The sequence below is a fragment of the Crinia signifera genome, chromosome 3 (genome assembly GCF_055691185.1).
Source record: "Crinia signifera chromosome 3, ASM5569118v1, whole genome shotgun sequence".
Lineage (NCBI taxonomy): Eukaryota > Metazoa > Chordata > Amphibia > Anura > Myobatrachidae > Crinia > Crinia signifera.
This window is the reverse complement of record NC_139219.1, coordinates 341,051,600-341,066,587: the sequence shown is the minus strand read 5'-3', so window position 1 is coordinate 341,066,587 and position 14,988 is coordinate 341,051,600. Positions and strand designations below refer to the sequence as shown.

At 52.5% G+C, this 14,988-nt stretch overlaps 1 protein-coding gene across 1 annotated transcript in view; it reads left to right on the top strand.

The window, feature by feature from the left end:
- Positions 1 to 14,988, top strand: part of NRBP1 (nuclear receptor binding protein 1) — a 106,043-nt gene that overhangs the window by 42,079 nt on the left and 48,976 nt on the right. The window contains exons 8-10 of the mRNA XM_083175121.1: positions 9,841 to 9,924; positions 11,308 to 11,366; positions 14,572 to 14,670. Coding sequence (XP_083031247.1) covers positions 9,841 to 9,924; positions 11,308 to 11,366; positions 14,572 to 14,670 — 242 coding nt within the window. The remainder of the gene's footprint in view (positions 1 to 9,840; positions 9,925 to 11,307; positions 11,367 to 14,571; positions 14,671 to 14,988) is intronic.

Below are 14,988 nucleotides of genomic sequence, written 5' to 3'. Positions count from 1 at the left end.
ACCTGGGCTACTCCAGAACACTAGTACAGGTCCCCCCTATCGCACAGACGGTGTGGCTGTACAGGGAGCGTGGGGACACTGACCTGGGCTACCCCAGAACACTAGTACAGGTCCCCCCCCCCTATCGCACAGACGGTGTGGCTGTACAGGGAGCGGGGGGGGGGACACTGACCTGGGCTACCCCAGATCACTAGTACAGGTCCCCCTATCGCACAGACGGTGTGGCTGTACAGGGAGCGGGGGGGACTCTGACCTGGGCTACCCCAGATCACTAGTACAGGTCCCCCTATCGCACAGACGGTGTGGCTGTACAGGGAGCGGAGGGGACTCTGACCTGGGCTACCCCAGATCACTAGTACAGGTCCCCCTATCGCACAGACGGTGTGGCTGTACAGGGAGCGGGGGGACACTGACCTGGGCTACCCCAGAACACTAGTACAGGTCCCCCTATCGCACAGACGGTGTGGCTGTACAGGGAGCGGGGGGACACTGACGTGGGCTACCCCAGAACACTAGTACAGGTCCCCCCCCATCATACAGACGGTGTGGCTGTACAGGGAGCGGGGGGACACTGACCTGGGCTACCCCAGAACACTAGTACAGGTCCCCCCCCCCCCCCTATCGCACAGACGGTGTGGCTGTACAGGGAGTGGGGGGACACTGACCTGGGCTACCCCAGAACACTAGTACAGGTCCCCCTATCGCACAGACGGTGTGGCTGTACAGGGAGCGGGGGGACACTGACCTGGGCTACCCCAGAACACTAGTACAGGTCCCCCTATCGCACAGACGGTGTGGCTGTACAGGGAGCGGGGGGACACTGACCTGGGCTACCCCAGAACACTAGTACAGGTCCCCCTATCGCACAGACGGTGTGGCTGTACAGGGAGCGGGGGGACACTGACCTGGGCTACCCCAGATCACTAGTACAGGTCCCCCTATCGCACAGACGGTGTGGCTGTACAGGGAGCGGGGGGACACTGACCTGGGCTACCCCAGTACACTAGTACAGGTCCCCCCCCCATCATACAGACGGTGTGGCTGTACAAGGAGCGGGGGGGACACTGACCTGGGCTACCCCAGAACACTAGTACAGGTCCCCCTATCGCACAGACGGTGTTGGGAGAAGGCGTGTATTTCCTGGGTGTCGGTACAGAAATAGAGCAGCATGATACAGCACCGTCTTCCCGTGTGCTACATGTATGTCACCTTCTCCTGTGTAATAGCCGTGAGGATGATGAGATCCTGGAGACCTTACACAAATGAAAATGGAGAAAATAGTTGGTACTGCCCATGGTGTCAGTGTGGCAATGACCATGGAGACAGTAATAGCAGCACAGAGACTGTCAGGCATGATAACATGATGGTTCTGCTGAGGGGTGGATACAGACATCCGGGAAGCCTGGAGAGACGCACGGCCACTGTGACCGGATTTATTCGGGAGATGTCAGGGGCTACAGGAATTACAGTGGTCAGAGAGCGGATGAGCGACCATTCCAGCACCAGGTCAGCCAGGCTCCTCCCCTCCTCTACCCCGCCTCCAGGCTAGGCTCCTCCCCTCCTCTTCCCCGCCTCCGGCTGTAACAGTCCGGCAAGGGGGATCGCCAGGCAGCCAGACAGGTCTGCCTTCCGTCCCGCTAGACCACCAGGAAGAATATATGTGTGTGTGTGTGTGTGTGCGTGCAGCGGCGCTGGTGAGTGGGGCCGCATGAGTCACAAGTCCCTGGCCGCCTTTTGCTAGTAGGGGGAGTGGGCTCTCCTCACACAGCCCCTCCCCCAGAGACAGGAGGAAGGATATACCCATGTGAGTCTCCTCCCCTGGTCTCTTCCTGCTGCACGTGTGGAGGGACACGGAGAGCTCTCAGCCATTCCTGCCGGGCCACTTGGGCAAGTCCCCCCTGTACCCCTCCTACAAGGATGACGGGTTACAGTCCTTTATGCTCCTGCCGGCCATAGTGATTTGCGGAGCTCAGTGCCAGGTTATTATTTGCATTGTATGCCTCTGTATGGGCGCTGTGACTTATACTGTAATAACACCATCACTGCCTGGCAGACGTATATTGTGTTACTGTACCAGTCTAGCTGCCTCTTGTACAATGTCAGGGGGCAGCGGTAGTGACACAGGGGCCTCTATATTGGTGTCCTGGTACCCCAGCTTGAGGAGGGGTATCAATGCACATGTGCAGCCCCCTGTGGCAGCTTCCTCTCAGTCCCTTACTCAGGTTATGTCGCAGTTAGTAGATAAGCTCTCGTCTGCACCGTCCCTGCGGCCAGGGCCATCCACGTCTCCAGCGAGTGCCCCCTTGTGGAGGAGCCTGTCTGGGCACATGCTTTGGCAGCCTCGGTTCAGGGCACCCATCCTTACAGAGTAATCCTGGAAGCAGTAAGGCCCTGGTCAGGGGGGCCCCTTCCCTCAGGACACTGATACAGTGAGAATGGGGCGGGACACCTCTTTGATGACAAGGATGATGATGATAATGATGACGCCCCAAAGGGCAACACTGTGGCACGCATCGATGTTGGGGCCCTGGTAACAGCAGTCAGAGAGGTCTTACATGTACAAGACACTGCTGAACCCCATGTCTTCGGGACCATCTGTTAAGCCTCCCATACAGACTAGTGGTTTTCCCTAAATCACTTTTCCTCAGGAGTACAGGGATACAGCCCCTAAGGTGGACGCACATGTCGCTAAGATCTTGCGCTCCTCTAATCTCCCCATTCCAACCGCATCCCTTAAGTATTTTGCTGACCGGAAGATGGAGAACTTTCTTAAGCTCATCTATACAACCTCCAGGGCGGAGGCTCGTCCTACCCTGGCGTCTGCCTGGGTGGCTAAGTGCACTACCGCCCTCGCAAATAATGTTGCGGAGGAGGGTAGTGCAGTTGCCCACTATTGACATCATGCATCAGGCTGCACTAGATGCAGCCACCCTTACCTCCCGCATGTCTGCCTCGGCTGTTGCGGCGCGGCAGTCTCTGTGGCTCCGCTCATGGAAGGCTCTCCATTTTGCGGGTTCCCTCTTATTTGGATCGGAATTGGACAAAATTGGCGCCACAGTGGCTGCTTCCAAAGCAGCTTTTCTGCTGCCCACTCCTACTCCACGTCCCCGTATGGCATTCCAGTCCTTTCTTTTTCGGGGTAGGGGGCAGTCTTTCACAAGAACTCTGCCCCATCTTGCAAAGTCCTCTAAGGCCAAGGGCAAATGTCCCTTGACCACCAGGCTTGCTGAATATAAGCCTGAGGATAAACCCTCAGCATGACGGGCTGCTCTCCGCCTAGGGGATCCCAGGTTGGGTGGTCACCTGGTCCGGTTTTTAGGTGTCTGGCTGAAATCCACGACAGATGCATGGGTTTGGGATGTGGTCTCCCAAGGCCACTCCATAATCTTTCGCCCTTTTCCACAAGTTCTCCCAGTGCTGGAGCAGGCCATCCAGAAGCTACTGTCATTCGGGGTCATAGCTCCCGTTCCCATGTCTCAGCACAGGTTTTTATGCCAGCCTCTTCTGGGTCTTTCCATCCTATCCTAAATCTCAAATGGCTCAACAAATTTTCTTTAAAGAAATGAGGACTGAATTTCTTTGGCGAGAAATACCTGAACGTCACCGCTGTTACTGATAAAGACATTGTATTTGAGAAACTTGAAGCAGTATAACCTAGAACACAGCGCTGCGATTTCCTTTAGCTATTTTCCTAGGCTTAACAAATTTGTCAGGGTACCAAAGTTCAGGATGGAAACCTTGAGGTCCATTGTTATGACCTTACAACCGGGGGATTGCAGGATGCAGATCTACATATTCCCATCAAACGGGAACGGTTTCTGTGGTTTGCACTGCAAGACCGTCATTTCCAGTTTCAGGCTCTACCCTTCAGCCTATCCACGAAGGTCATGGCAGTAATGGGCAGCAGACTTCGCAAGCAGGGTATCCGGATCCTTCCGTATCTGGACGACCTGTTGATCCTGGCACAGTCGCCCGAGGTTCTCCAAGCACACTTTACCAAGGGGAGCTCCTGGAATGTCCCGGCTGGATCACCAAATGGCCCAAGTCTTCCATGGTTCATCTGGGGACCCTGTTGGACACCTGCAGTCCCGTGTTTGGCGTCTCCTCTCCCTCAGGTGTATATCCATACCTGCATGAAGGTCCTCAGCTCCATGGTGTCGGCCTTCGACATGGCTGAGTATGCGCAATGCCACTCTCGCCCTATCCAGCAAGAGATCCTCAACAAATGGTCGGGCTGTACTCCACTCTACAAACCCACCAGCAGTAAGGATCTCCCTGTCCCAGTGGCTTGTGGATCAGAACCTCATGGAATGGAGACAGTTTGGATCCACAGGTGGACTCTCCTAATCACCGCCAGTCTCACGTGTCAGAAATCTTTTTCCGGGGCTGTGGAATTCAGTTATACCTGTTTTCCATCAGTGTCCTCGAATTGAGGGCGGTCCTGCGGGCTCTCCGCCAAAACCATGCGCACTGCAGGTGGGGCAGATGGAACATGTATAGAGAGAGTTAGATTTGGGTGAGTTATTTTGTTTCTGTGCAGGGTAAATACTGGCTGCATTATTTTGACACTGCAATTTACATTTCAGTTTCAACACACCCACCCAAATGTAACTCTCTCTGCACATGTAACCTCTGCCCCACCTGCAGTGCACATGGTTCTGCCCATTTTGAGAACAAATTTGTACTGCAATCAGATCTGAATAAGGGCCTTTGTTTGGCTTTGTTGCAGGATGTCAGCACTTTCTTGCAGGGGGTCCTGCGTATCCAACCTCCGTTTGTTCCCCCGGTTGCTCCGTGGGATCTTTCTCTGGTTCTTATGGCCCATCAGGGTGCCCCTTTTGAACCCTTGAGGTAGGTGGACCTTTGCTGGCTTACCTGGAAAACTATTTTCCTGTTGGCCATTGCTTCGGCCTGGAGGGTGTCTGATCTGTCGGCTCTGTCCTGTCAGTCTCCTTTCCTGGTCTTCCCTCCTGACAGGGCGGTTCTTCAGACCGTTCCTTCACACCTCCCCAAGGTGGTGTCTAAGTTTTGTCAACCAGGAGATAGTGGCCCCTGCCTTTCATAGGCCTGATGCCTCTCCTGAGCAGTGTTCCCTGGATGTGGTCTGTGTTTTGCGTTTCTATGTGCGTCGCGCTAGAACACTTCGGAAATCTGACTCCCTCTTTGTCCTCCTATGGATTTCAGAAGGGGGGTTGGCCTGTTACCAGGCAGACTATTGCCCGATGGCCGAGGTCTGTTATCAAGCAGGCTTACTTAAGCACCTCCCTCCCGGTTCCTGCGGGGGTCTGGGCTCTTTCCACGAGGTCTGGGGGTCCGTCTTGGGCTGTTAGGGGCAGAGCAACTCTGCAAGGCGGCGACTTGGTCGTCCGCTAATACTTTGTTACGCTTCTATGTATTCGACACATTTGCCTCCCAGGACTTCGACACAGGCACGTCCCCACCCTTAGGTGGCTGCTTTAGGATGTTCCACTGGGGCCCCTGACGTGTCCTGAAGAATATAACAAGATTTATGTCTTACCTGTTAAATCCTTACTTCGAGGACGTCAGGGGCCACAGGGATCCCTCCCTGCCACGCCTGCTTCATTGGTATTGGAGGTCATAGTTCCTCCATTGAGTGAACTCAGTTAAAGGTTCCTCTGTTGAGGGAACTCGCACATGTTACAGTTATGGTTTCTCAACACACACACAACACAACACATACATACAGTATTTTTGGGTGGGTTTCTGTATGGGTTTCTCTTCCTTCTATCTTGTCTCCTGCCTGGCTTTGTACAAACTGAAAGTAGCTGGGCCTGGAGGCGGGGTAGAGGAGAGGAGGAGCCTGGCCTGGAGGCGGGGAGGAGCCTGGCTGACGTGGGAGCAGTCAAGAAGTTTAACCTTTTATTGTGCTGGAATGGTCTACCCACTGTAATCCCTGTGGCCCCCGACATCGTCGAAGAAAGATTTAACAGGTAAGACATAAGTCTAGTTTTCCCACAGAGACGCACATACCTGCCCGTTACTAGTAACACCTGTGCAGGAGATTACCTGCTGACACGTCACACAGAGACGCTCATACCTGCCCGTTACTAGTAACACCTGTGCAGGAGATTACCTGCTGACACGTCACACAGAGACGCTCATACCTGCCCGTTACTAGTAACACCTGTGCGGGAGATTACCTGCTGACACGTCACACAGAGACGCACATACCTGCCCGTTACTAGTAACACCTGTGCAGGAGATTACCTGCTGACACGTCACACAGAAACGCACATACCTGCCCGTTACTATTAACACCTGTGCGGGAGATTACCTGCTGACACGTCACACAGACGCACATACCTGCCCGTTACTAGTAACACCTGTGCAGGAGATTACCTGCTGACATGTCACACAGAGACGCACACACCTGCCCGTTACTAGTAACACCTGTGCAGGAGATTACCTGCTGACACGTCACACAGAGACGCTCATACCTGCCCGTTACTAGTAACACCTGTGCAGGAGATTACCTGCTGACACGTCACACAGAGACGCTCATACCTGCCCGTTACTAGTAACACCTGTGCGGGAGATTACCTGCTGACACGTCACACAGAGACGCACACACCTGCCCGTTACTAGTAACACCTGTGCAGGAGATTACCCGCTGACACGTCACACAGAGACGCTCATACCTGCCCGTTACTAGTAACACCTGTGCGGGAGATTACCTGCTGACACGTCACACAGAGACGCACATACCTGCCCGTTACTAGTAACACCTGTGTGGGAGATTACCTGCTGACACGTCACACAGACGCACACACCTGCCCGTTACTAGTAACACCGGTGCGGGAGATTACCCGCTGACACGTCACACAGAGACGCACATACCTGCCCGTTTCTAGTAACACCTGTGCGGGAGATTACCTGCTGACACGTCACACAGAGACGCACATACCTGCCCGTTACTAGTAACACCTGTGCAGGAGATTGCCTGCTGACACGTCACACAGAGACGCACATACCTGCCCGTTACTAGTAACACCTGTGCGGGAGATTACCTGCTGACACGTCACACAGAGACGCACATACCTGCCCGTTACTAGTAACACCTGTGCGGGAGATTACCTGCTGACACGTCACACAGAGACGCACATACCTGCCCGTTACTAGTAACACCTGTGCAGGAGATTACCTGCTGACACGTCACACAGACGCACACACCTGCCCGTTACTAGTAACACCTGTGCAGGAGATTACCTGCTGACACGTCACACAGAGACGCACATACCTGCCCGTTACTAGTAACACCTGTGCAGGAGATTACCTGCTGACACGTCACACAGAGACGCACATACCTGCCCATTACTAGTAACACCTGTGCGGGAGATTACCCGCTGACACGTCACACAGAGACGCACATACCTGCCCGTTACTAGTAACACCTGTGCGGGAGATTACCTGCTGACACGTCACACAGAGACGCTCATACCTGCCCGTTAATGGTAACACCTGTGCAGGAGATTACCTGCTGACACGTCACACAGACGCACACACCTGCCCGTTACTAGTAACACCTGTGCTGGAGATTACCTGCTGACACGTCACACAGAGACGCACACACCTGCCCATTACTGGTAACACCTGTGCAGGAGATAACCTGCTGACACGTCACACAGACACACATACCTGCCCGTTACTAGTAACACCTGTGCAGGAGATTACCCGCTGACACGTCACACAGACGCACACACCTGCCCGTTACTAGTAACACCTGTGCGGGAGATTACCCGCTGACACGTCACACAGAGACGCACATACCTGCCCGTTACTAGTAACACCTGTGCAGGAGATTACCTGCTGACACGTCACACAGAGACGCACATACCTGCCCGTTACTAGTAACACCTGTGCGGGAGATTACCTGCTGACACGTCATACAGAGACGCACATACCTGCCCGTTACTAGTAACACCTGTGCGGGAGATTACCCGCTGACACGTCACACATAGACGCACATACCTGCCCGTTACTAGTAACACCTGTGCGGGAGATTACCCGCTGACACGTCACACATAGACGCACATACCTGCCCGTTACTAGTAACACCTGTGCGGGAGATTACCCGCTGACACGTCACACATAGACGCACATACCTGCCCGTTACTGGTAACACCTGTGCGGGAGATTATCCGCTGACATCGCCATCACCACCGAGCATGGAGACCGTACATCATAGGAAATCCAACCTACAGCAAGGTTATTTCTAGTTTTTTCAGAAGCTTTGCTGGAAAGAACCTGAAGACAGGGGCCTCCATCGGGATAATGCACCAGCCCACACATCTCTCTGACAGTGTTTGGCCGAGAAGCTGATTGCGGTGCTAGATTCGTGTGTGTGTGTGTGTCCCCCCCCCCCTTACGCTCATCAGATCTAGCACTGCGGTCAGATCTGTGCGCCGGTGAGACAGAGGACAGATAATGCGGTGCTGCACGGGAAATGATGCAGTGGGGGAAGGCAGAGGAAGTGTGCGGCATATAACTGCATTATGTAAATAGCCGCACCTCATGTATAATAAGAAGCTATAACCTAGCCCAAATAGGGTCACACGCCATGGGATGTAAGAGCAGATACATGTATGTAATGGCCACCATTTCACACGCTATGGGGTGTATGTGCCATCCTTCACTCGCCTCAGCTAATTACTCCCAGTCCAGTTCCACTCACCTGACTGGTGACCACTGAGTGCCTGCTTACACTCACCTGACTGGTGACCACTGAGTGCCTGCTTACACTCACCTGACTGGTGACCACTGAGTGCCTGCTTACCCTCACCTGACTGGTGACCACTGAGTGCCTGCTTACCCTCACCTGACTGGTGACCACTGAGTGCCTGCTTACCCTCACCTGACTAGTGACCACTGAGTGCCTGCTTACCCTCGCCTGACTGGTGTCCACTGAGTGCCTGCTTACCCTCGCCTGACTGGTGTCCACTGAGTGCCTGCTTACCCTCGCCTGACTGGTGACCACTGAGTGCCTGCTTACCCTCGCCTGACTGGTGACCACTGAGTGCCTGCTTACCCTGGCCTGACTGGTGACCACTGAGTGCCTGTTTACCCTGGCCTGACTGGTGACCACTGAGTGCCTGCTTACCCTGGCCTGACTGGTGACCACTGAGTGCCTGCTTACCCTCGCCTGACTGGTGACCACTGAGTGCCTGCTTACCCTCGCCTGACTGGTGACCACTGAGTGCCTGCTTACCCTCGCCTGACTGGTGACCACTGAGTGCCTGCTTACCCTCGCCTGACTGGTGACCACTGAGTGCCTGCTTACCCTCGCCTGACTGGTGACCACTGAGTGCCTGCTTACCCTCGCCTGACTGGTGACCACTGAGTGCCTGCTTACCCTCGCCTGACTGGTGACCACTGAGTGCCTGCTTACCCTCGCCTGACTGGTGACCACTGAGTGCCTGCTTACCCTCGCCTGACTGGTGACCACTGAGTGCCTGCTTACCCTCGCCTGACTGGTGACCACTGAGTGCCTGCTTACCCTCGCCTGACTGGTGACCACTGAGTGCCTGCTTGCCCTCGCCTGACTGGTGACCACTGAGTGCCTGCTTGCCCTCGCCTGACTGGTGACCACTGAGTGCCTGCTTACCCTCGCCTGACTGGTGACCACTGAGTGCCTGCTTACCCTCGCCTGACTGGTGACCACTGAGTGCCTGCTTACCCTCCCGTATTACCTGTGCGTTCTGGCTTACATGCCTTACTGATCCCTGAGTCCCGGTATATACTGTATGTGAGATCCTCATACTACATGTGTGTTCCCTGTGTCATGGTGATGATGATGATAAATGACACCTGTCTTCTTCCCAGTGGCCCCAGATACCATCAACAACCATGTGAAGACGTGTCGGGAGGAGCAGAAGAATTTGCATTTTTTTGCACCGGAATATGGTGGTACGTGTGCGGCGCTAACATATCGTGTAGTATGTGTGCAGTGCTGGTATAACATAGCGTGTAGTATGTGCAGCGTGTGCAGTGCTGGTATAACATAGCGTGTACTATGTGCGGTGTATATAGGTGTATGTGTGTGTAATAAATATATATATTATACACACTCACACACACACAGCCCCTAGGGGACATCGGTGCCTTCCAGGGATGAATATAACACACACCACCCACCGTGTCCCCCCGCAGGGTAGTGCGACTGAGAGGCGGCACTCCACGGACTTGAAAAAGTATTTTTAGTGATACATCAAAAAGTACCGTAGGTCCTACTTCAATCTCCCTACCCTGCGGGGGGACACGGTGGGTGGTGTGTGTTATATTCATCCCTGGAAGGCACCGCGGCATCACTACATTAATCTGGAGTGCCGATCACCTATTTCATACATATATATATATATATATATATATAGTGTGTGCTTCCTAGGGGCTGTGTGTAACATCATACATGTAGCGTGCCCTTATGTCCCCTAGGGGCTGTGTGTGTAACATCATACATGTAGCGTGCCCAGGGCTATTTTTGTGCAGGCTCTAGCAGGAACTGTGGCCCTTATTCTAGTTCACTCTTTCTGACAAAATATTTCTTAGATGGACAAAACCATGTGCACTGCAGGTGAGGCAGGTGTAAAACCCCACCCAAATCTAATTATCTCTGCACAAGTAACACCTGCCTCACCTGCAGTGCACATGGTTTTGTCCATCTAAGAAATATTTTGTCAGAAAGAGTGAACTAGAATAAGGGCCTCAGTTCCTGCTGGAGCCTGCACAAAAATAGCCCTGAGCATGCCCTTATGTCCCCTAGGGGCTGTGTGTGTAACATCATACATGTAGCGTGCCCTTATGTCCCCTAGGGGCTGTGTGTGTAACATCATACATGTAGCGTGCCCTTATGTCCCCTAGGGGCTGTGTGTAACATCATACATGTAGCGTGCCCTTATGTCCCCTAGGGGCTGTGTGTAACATCATACATGTAGCATGCCCCGATGTCCCCTTGTGTCTGTGTCTAACATCATACATGTAGCATGCTTTGTGTAACATCATACATGTAGCGTGCCCCTGAGGTCACCTTTGGGCTGTGATAGCAGCAAAGAACCAGTTGATACAGTCTGCCCCCCCCCCCCCCCATTTTTTTTTATTTGTTATAGCATACGTGTGGCATGTCACTTAGCTGTGTGTAACATGCATGTGCCTTGTAACTGAGCAGTGTATAACATACATGTGTGGTGTGTAGCATACATGTGTCTGAGTAGTTTCGTACGTGTAAGCTTGGCATGTAAGTTGTACTGTCATGTATGTGCTGGTGTATAATAAATGTCTGATTTTCTATTTCAGAGGTGACCAATGTGACCACAGCAGTAGATATTTACTCCTTTGGGATGTGTGCATTGGAGGTGAGGGCACTGATGGGCTGTACCTGGCAGTGATACTGTGCACACCGCCAGACATGGGGCAGTAAGAGATAGTGACCATAATAGATCACAGGAAGTGATACTGTGCACACCGCCAGACATGGGGCAGTAAGAGATAGTGACCATAATAGATCACAGGAAGTAACACTGTGCACACCGCCAGACATGGGGCAGTAAGAGGTAGTGACCATAATAGATTACAGGAAGTAATACTGTGCACACCGCCAGACATGGGGCAGTAAGAGGTAGTGACCATAATAGATCACAGGAAGTGATACTGTGCACACCGCCAGACATGGGGCAGTAAGAGATAGTGACCATAATAGATTACAGGAAGTGATACTGTGCACACCGCCAGACATGGGGCAGTAAGAGATAGTGACCATAATAGCTCACAGGAAGTAATACTGTGCATACCGCCAGACATGGGGCAGCAAGAGGTAGTGACCATAATAGATCACAGGAAGTAATACTGTGCACACCGCCAGACATGGGGCAGTAAGAGGTAGTGACCATAATAGATTACAGGAAGTGATACTGTGCACACCGCCAGACATGGGGCAGTAAGAGGTAGTGACCATAATAGATCACAGGAAGTGATACTGTGCACACCGCCAGACATGGGGCAGTAAGAGGTAGTGACCATAATAGATTACAGGAAGTGATACTGTGCACACCGCCAGACATGGGGCAGTAAGAGATAGTGACCATAATAGATCACAGGAAGTAATACTGTGCACACCGCCAGACATGGGGCAGTAAGAGGTAGTGACCATAATAGATTACAGGAAGTGATACTGTGCACACCGCCAGACATGGGGCAGTAAGAGGTAGTGACCATAATAGATCACAGGAAGTGATACTGTGCACACCGCCAGACATGGGGCAGTAAGAGGTAGTGACCATAATAGATTACAGGAAGTGATACTGTGCACACCGCCAGACATGGGGCAGTAAGAGATAGTGACCATAATAGATCACAGGAAGTAATACTGTGCACACCGCCAGACATGGGGCAGTAAGAGGTAGTGACCATAATAGATTACAGGAAGTGATACTGTGCACACCGCCAGACATGGGGCAGTAAGAGGTAGTGACCATAATAGATCACAGGAAGTGATACTGTGCACACCGCCAGACATGGGGCAGTAAGAGGTAGTGACCATAATAGATTACAGGAAGTGATACTGTGCACACCGCCAGACATGGGGCAGTAAGAGGTAGTGACCATAATAGATCACAGGAAGTAATACTGTGCACACCGCCAGACATGGGGCAGTAAGAGGTAGTGACCATAATAGATTACAGGAAGTGATACTGTGCACACCGCCAGACATGGGGCAGTAAGAGGTAGTGACCATAATAGATTACAGGAAGTGATACTGTGCATACCGCCAGACATGGGGCAGTAAGAGATAGTGACCATAATAGATCACAGGAAGTGATACTGTGCACACCGCCAGACATGGGGCAGTAAGAGATAGTGACCATAATAGATTACAGGAAGTGATACTGTGCACACCGCCAGACATGGGGCAGTAAGAGATAGTGACCATAATAGATCACAGGAAGTAATACTGTGCACACCGCCAGACATGGGGCAGTAAGAGGTAGTGACCATAATAGATTACAGGAAGTGATACTGTGCACACCGCCAGACATGGGGCAGTAAGAGGTAGTGACCATAATAGATCACAGGAAGTGATACTGTGCACACCGCCAGACATGGGGCAGTAAGAGGTAGTGCCCATAATAGATCACAGGAAGTGATACTGTGCACACCTCCAGACATGGGGCAGTAAGAGGTAGTGACCATAATAGATCACAGGAAGTAATACTGTGCACACCGCCAGACATGGGTTAGTAAGAGATAGTGACCATAATAGATCACAGGAAGTAATACTGTGCACACCGCCAGACATGGGGCAGTAAGAGGTAGTGACCATAATAGATCACTGGAAGTGATACTGTGCATACCGCCAGACATGGGGCAGCAAGAGGTGGTGACCATAATAGATCACAGGAAGTGATACTGTGCACACCGCCAGACATGGGGCAGTAAGAGGTAGTGACCATAATAGATTACAGGAAGTGATACTGTGCACACCGCCAGACATGGGGCAGCAAGAGATAGTGCCCATAATAGATCACAGGAAGTAATACTGTGCACACCGCCAGACATGGGGCAGTAAGTGGTAGTGACCATAATAGATCACTGGAAGTGATACTGTGCACACCGCCAGACATGGGGCAGCAAGAGGTAGTGACCATAATAGATCACAGGAAGTGATACTGTGCACACCGCCAGACATGGGGCAGCAAGAGGTAGTGACTATAATAGATCACAGGAAGTAATACTGTGCACACCGCCAGACATGGGGCAGTAAGAGGTAGTGACCATAATAGCTCACTGGAAGTGATACTGTGCACACCGCCAGACATGGGGCAGCAAGAGGTAGTGACCATAATAGCTCACTGGAAGTGATACTGTGCACACCGCCAGACATGGGGCAGTAAGAGGTAGTGACCATAATAGATCACTGGAAGTGATACTGTGCACACCGCCAGACATGGGGCAGCAAGAGGTAGTGACCATAATAGATCACAGGAAGTGATACTGTGCACACCGCCAGACATGGGGCAGCAAGAGGTAGTGACCATAATAGATCACAGGAAGTAATACTGTGCACACCGCCAGACATGGGGCAGCAAGAGATAGTGACCATAATAGATCACAGGAAGTGATACTGTGCACACCGCCAGACATGGGGCAGTAAGAGGTAGTGCCCATAATAGATCACAGGAAGTGATACTGTGCACACCGCCAGACATGGGGCAGTAAGAGGTAGTGACCATAATAGATCACTGGAAGTAATACTGTGCATACCGCCAGACATGGGGCAGTAAGAGGTAGTGCCCATAATAGATCACAGGAAGTAATACTGTGCACACCGCCAGACATGGGGCAGCAAGAGTTAGTTGCCATAATAGATCACAGGAAGTAATACTGTGCATACCGCCAGACATGGGGCAGCAAGAGGTAGTGACCATAATAGATCACAGGAAGTAATACTGTGCACACCGCCAGACATGGGGCAGTAAGAGGTAGTGACCATAATAGATCTCCGGAAGTAATACTGTGCACGGGCAGATCCACCATAATTCTAACATGTGTCGTTCTCTGCAGATGGCGGTCCTAGAGATCCAGGGAAATGGAGAGTCGTCCTATGTACCCCAGGAGGCTATAAATAATGCCATCCAGTTCCTAGAGGATCCACTGCAGCGGGTGAGTTGCCCTCCCTAGTGCGGGGGTTGGGTAGCACAGCGCCTGGTGCGGGGTAGTGCAGAATGGGTTTGGGTGGTGCAGTATGGCTGTGGGGTAGAGCAGAACCTGGTTGGATGGTGCAGTACAGGTATGGGGTGTCACAGAACCTGCTTGGGTGGTGCAGTATGGGTGTGGGGTGGTGCAGAACCTGCTTGGTTGGTGCAGTATGGGTGTGGGGTGGTGCAGTACAGGTGTGGGGTGGCGCAGAACCTGGTTGGGTGGTGCAGTACAGGTGTATGGTAGCGCAGAACCTGGTTTGATGGTGCAGTACAGGTGTTT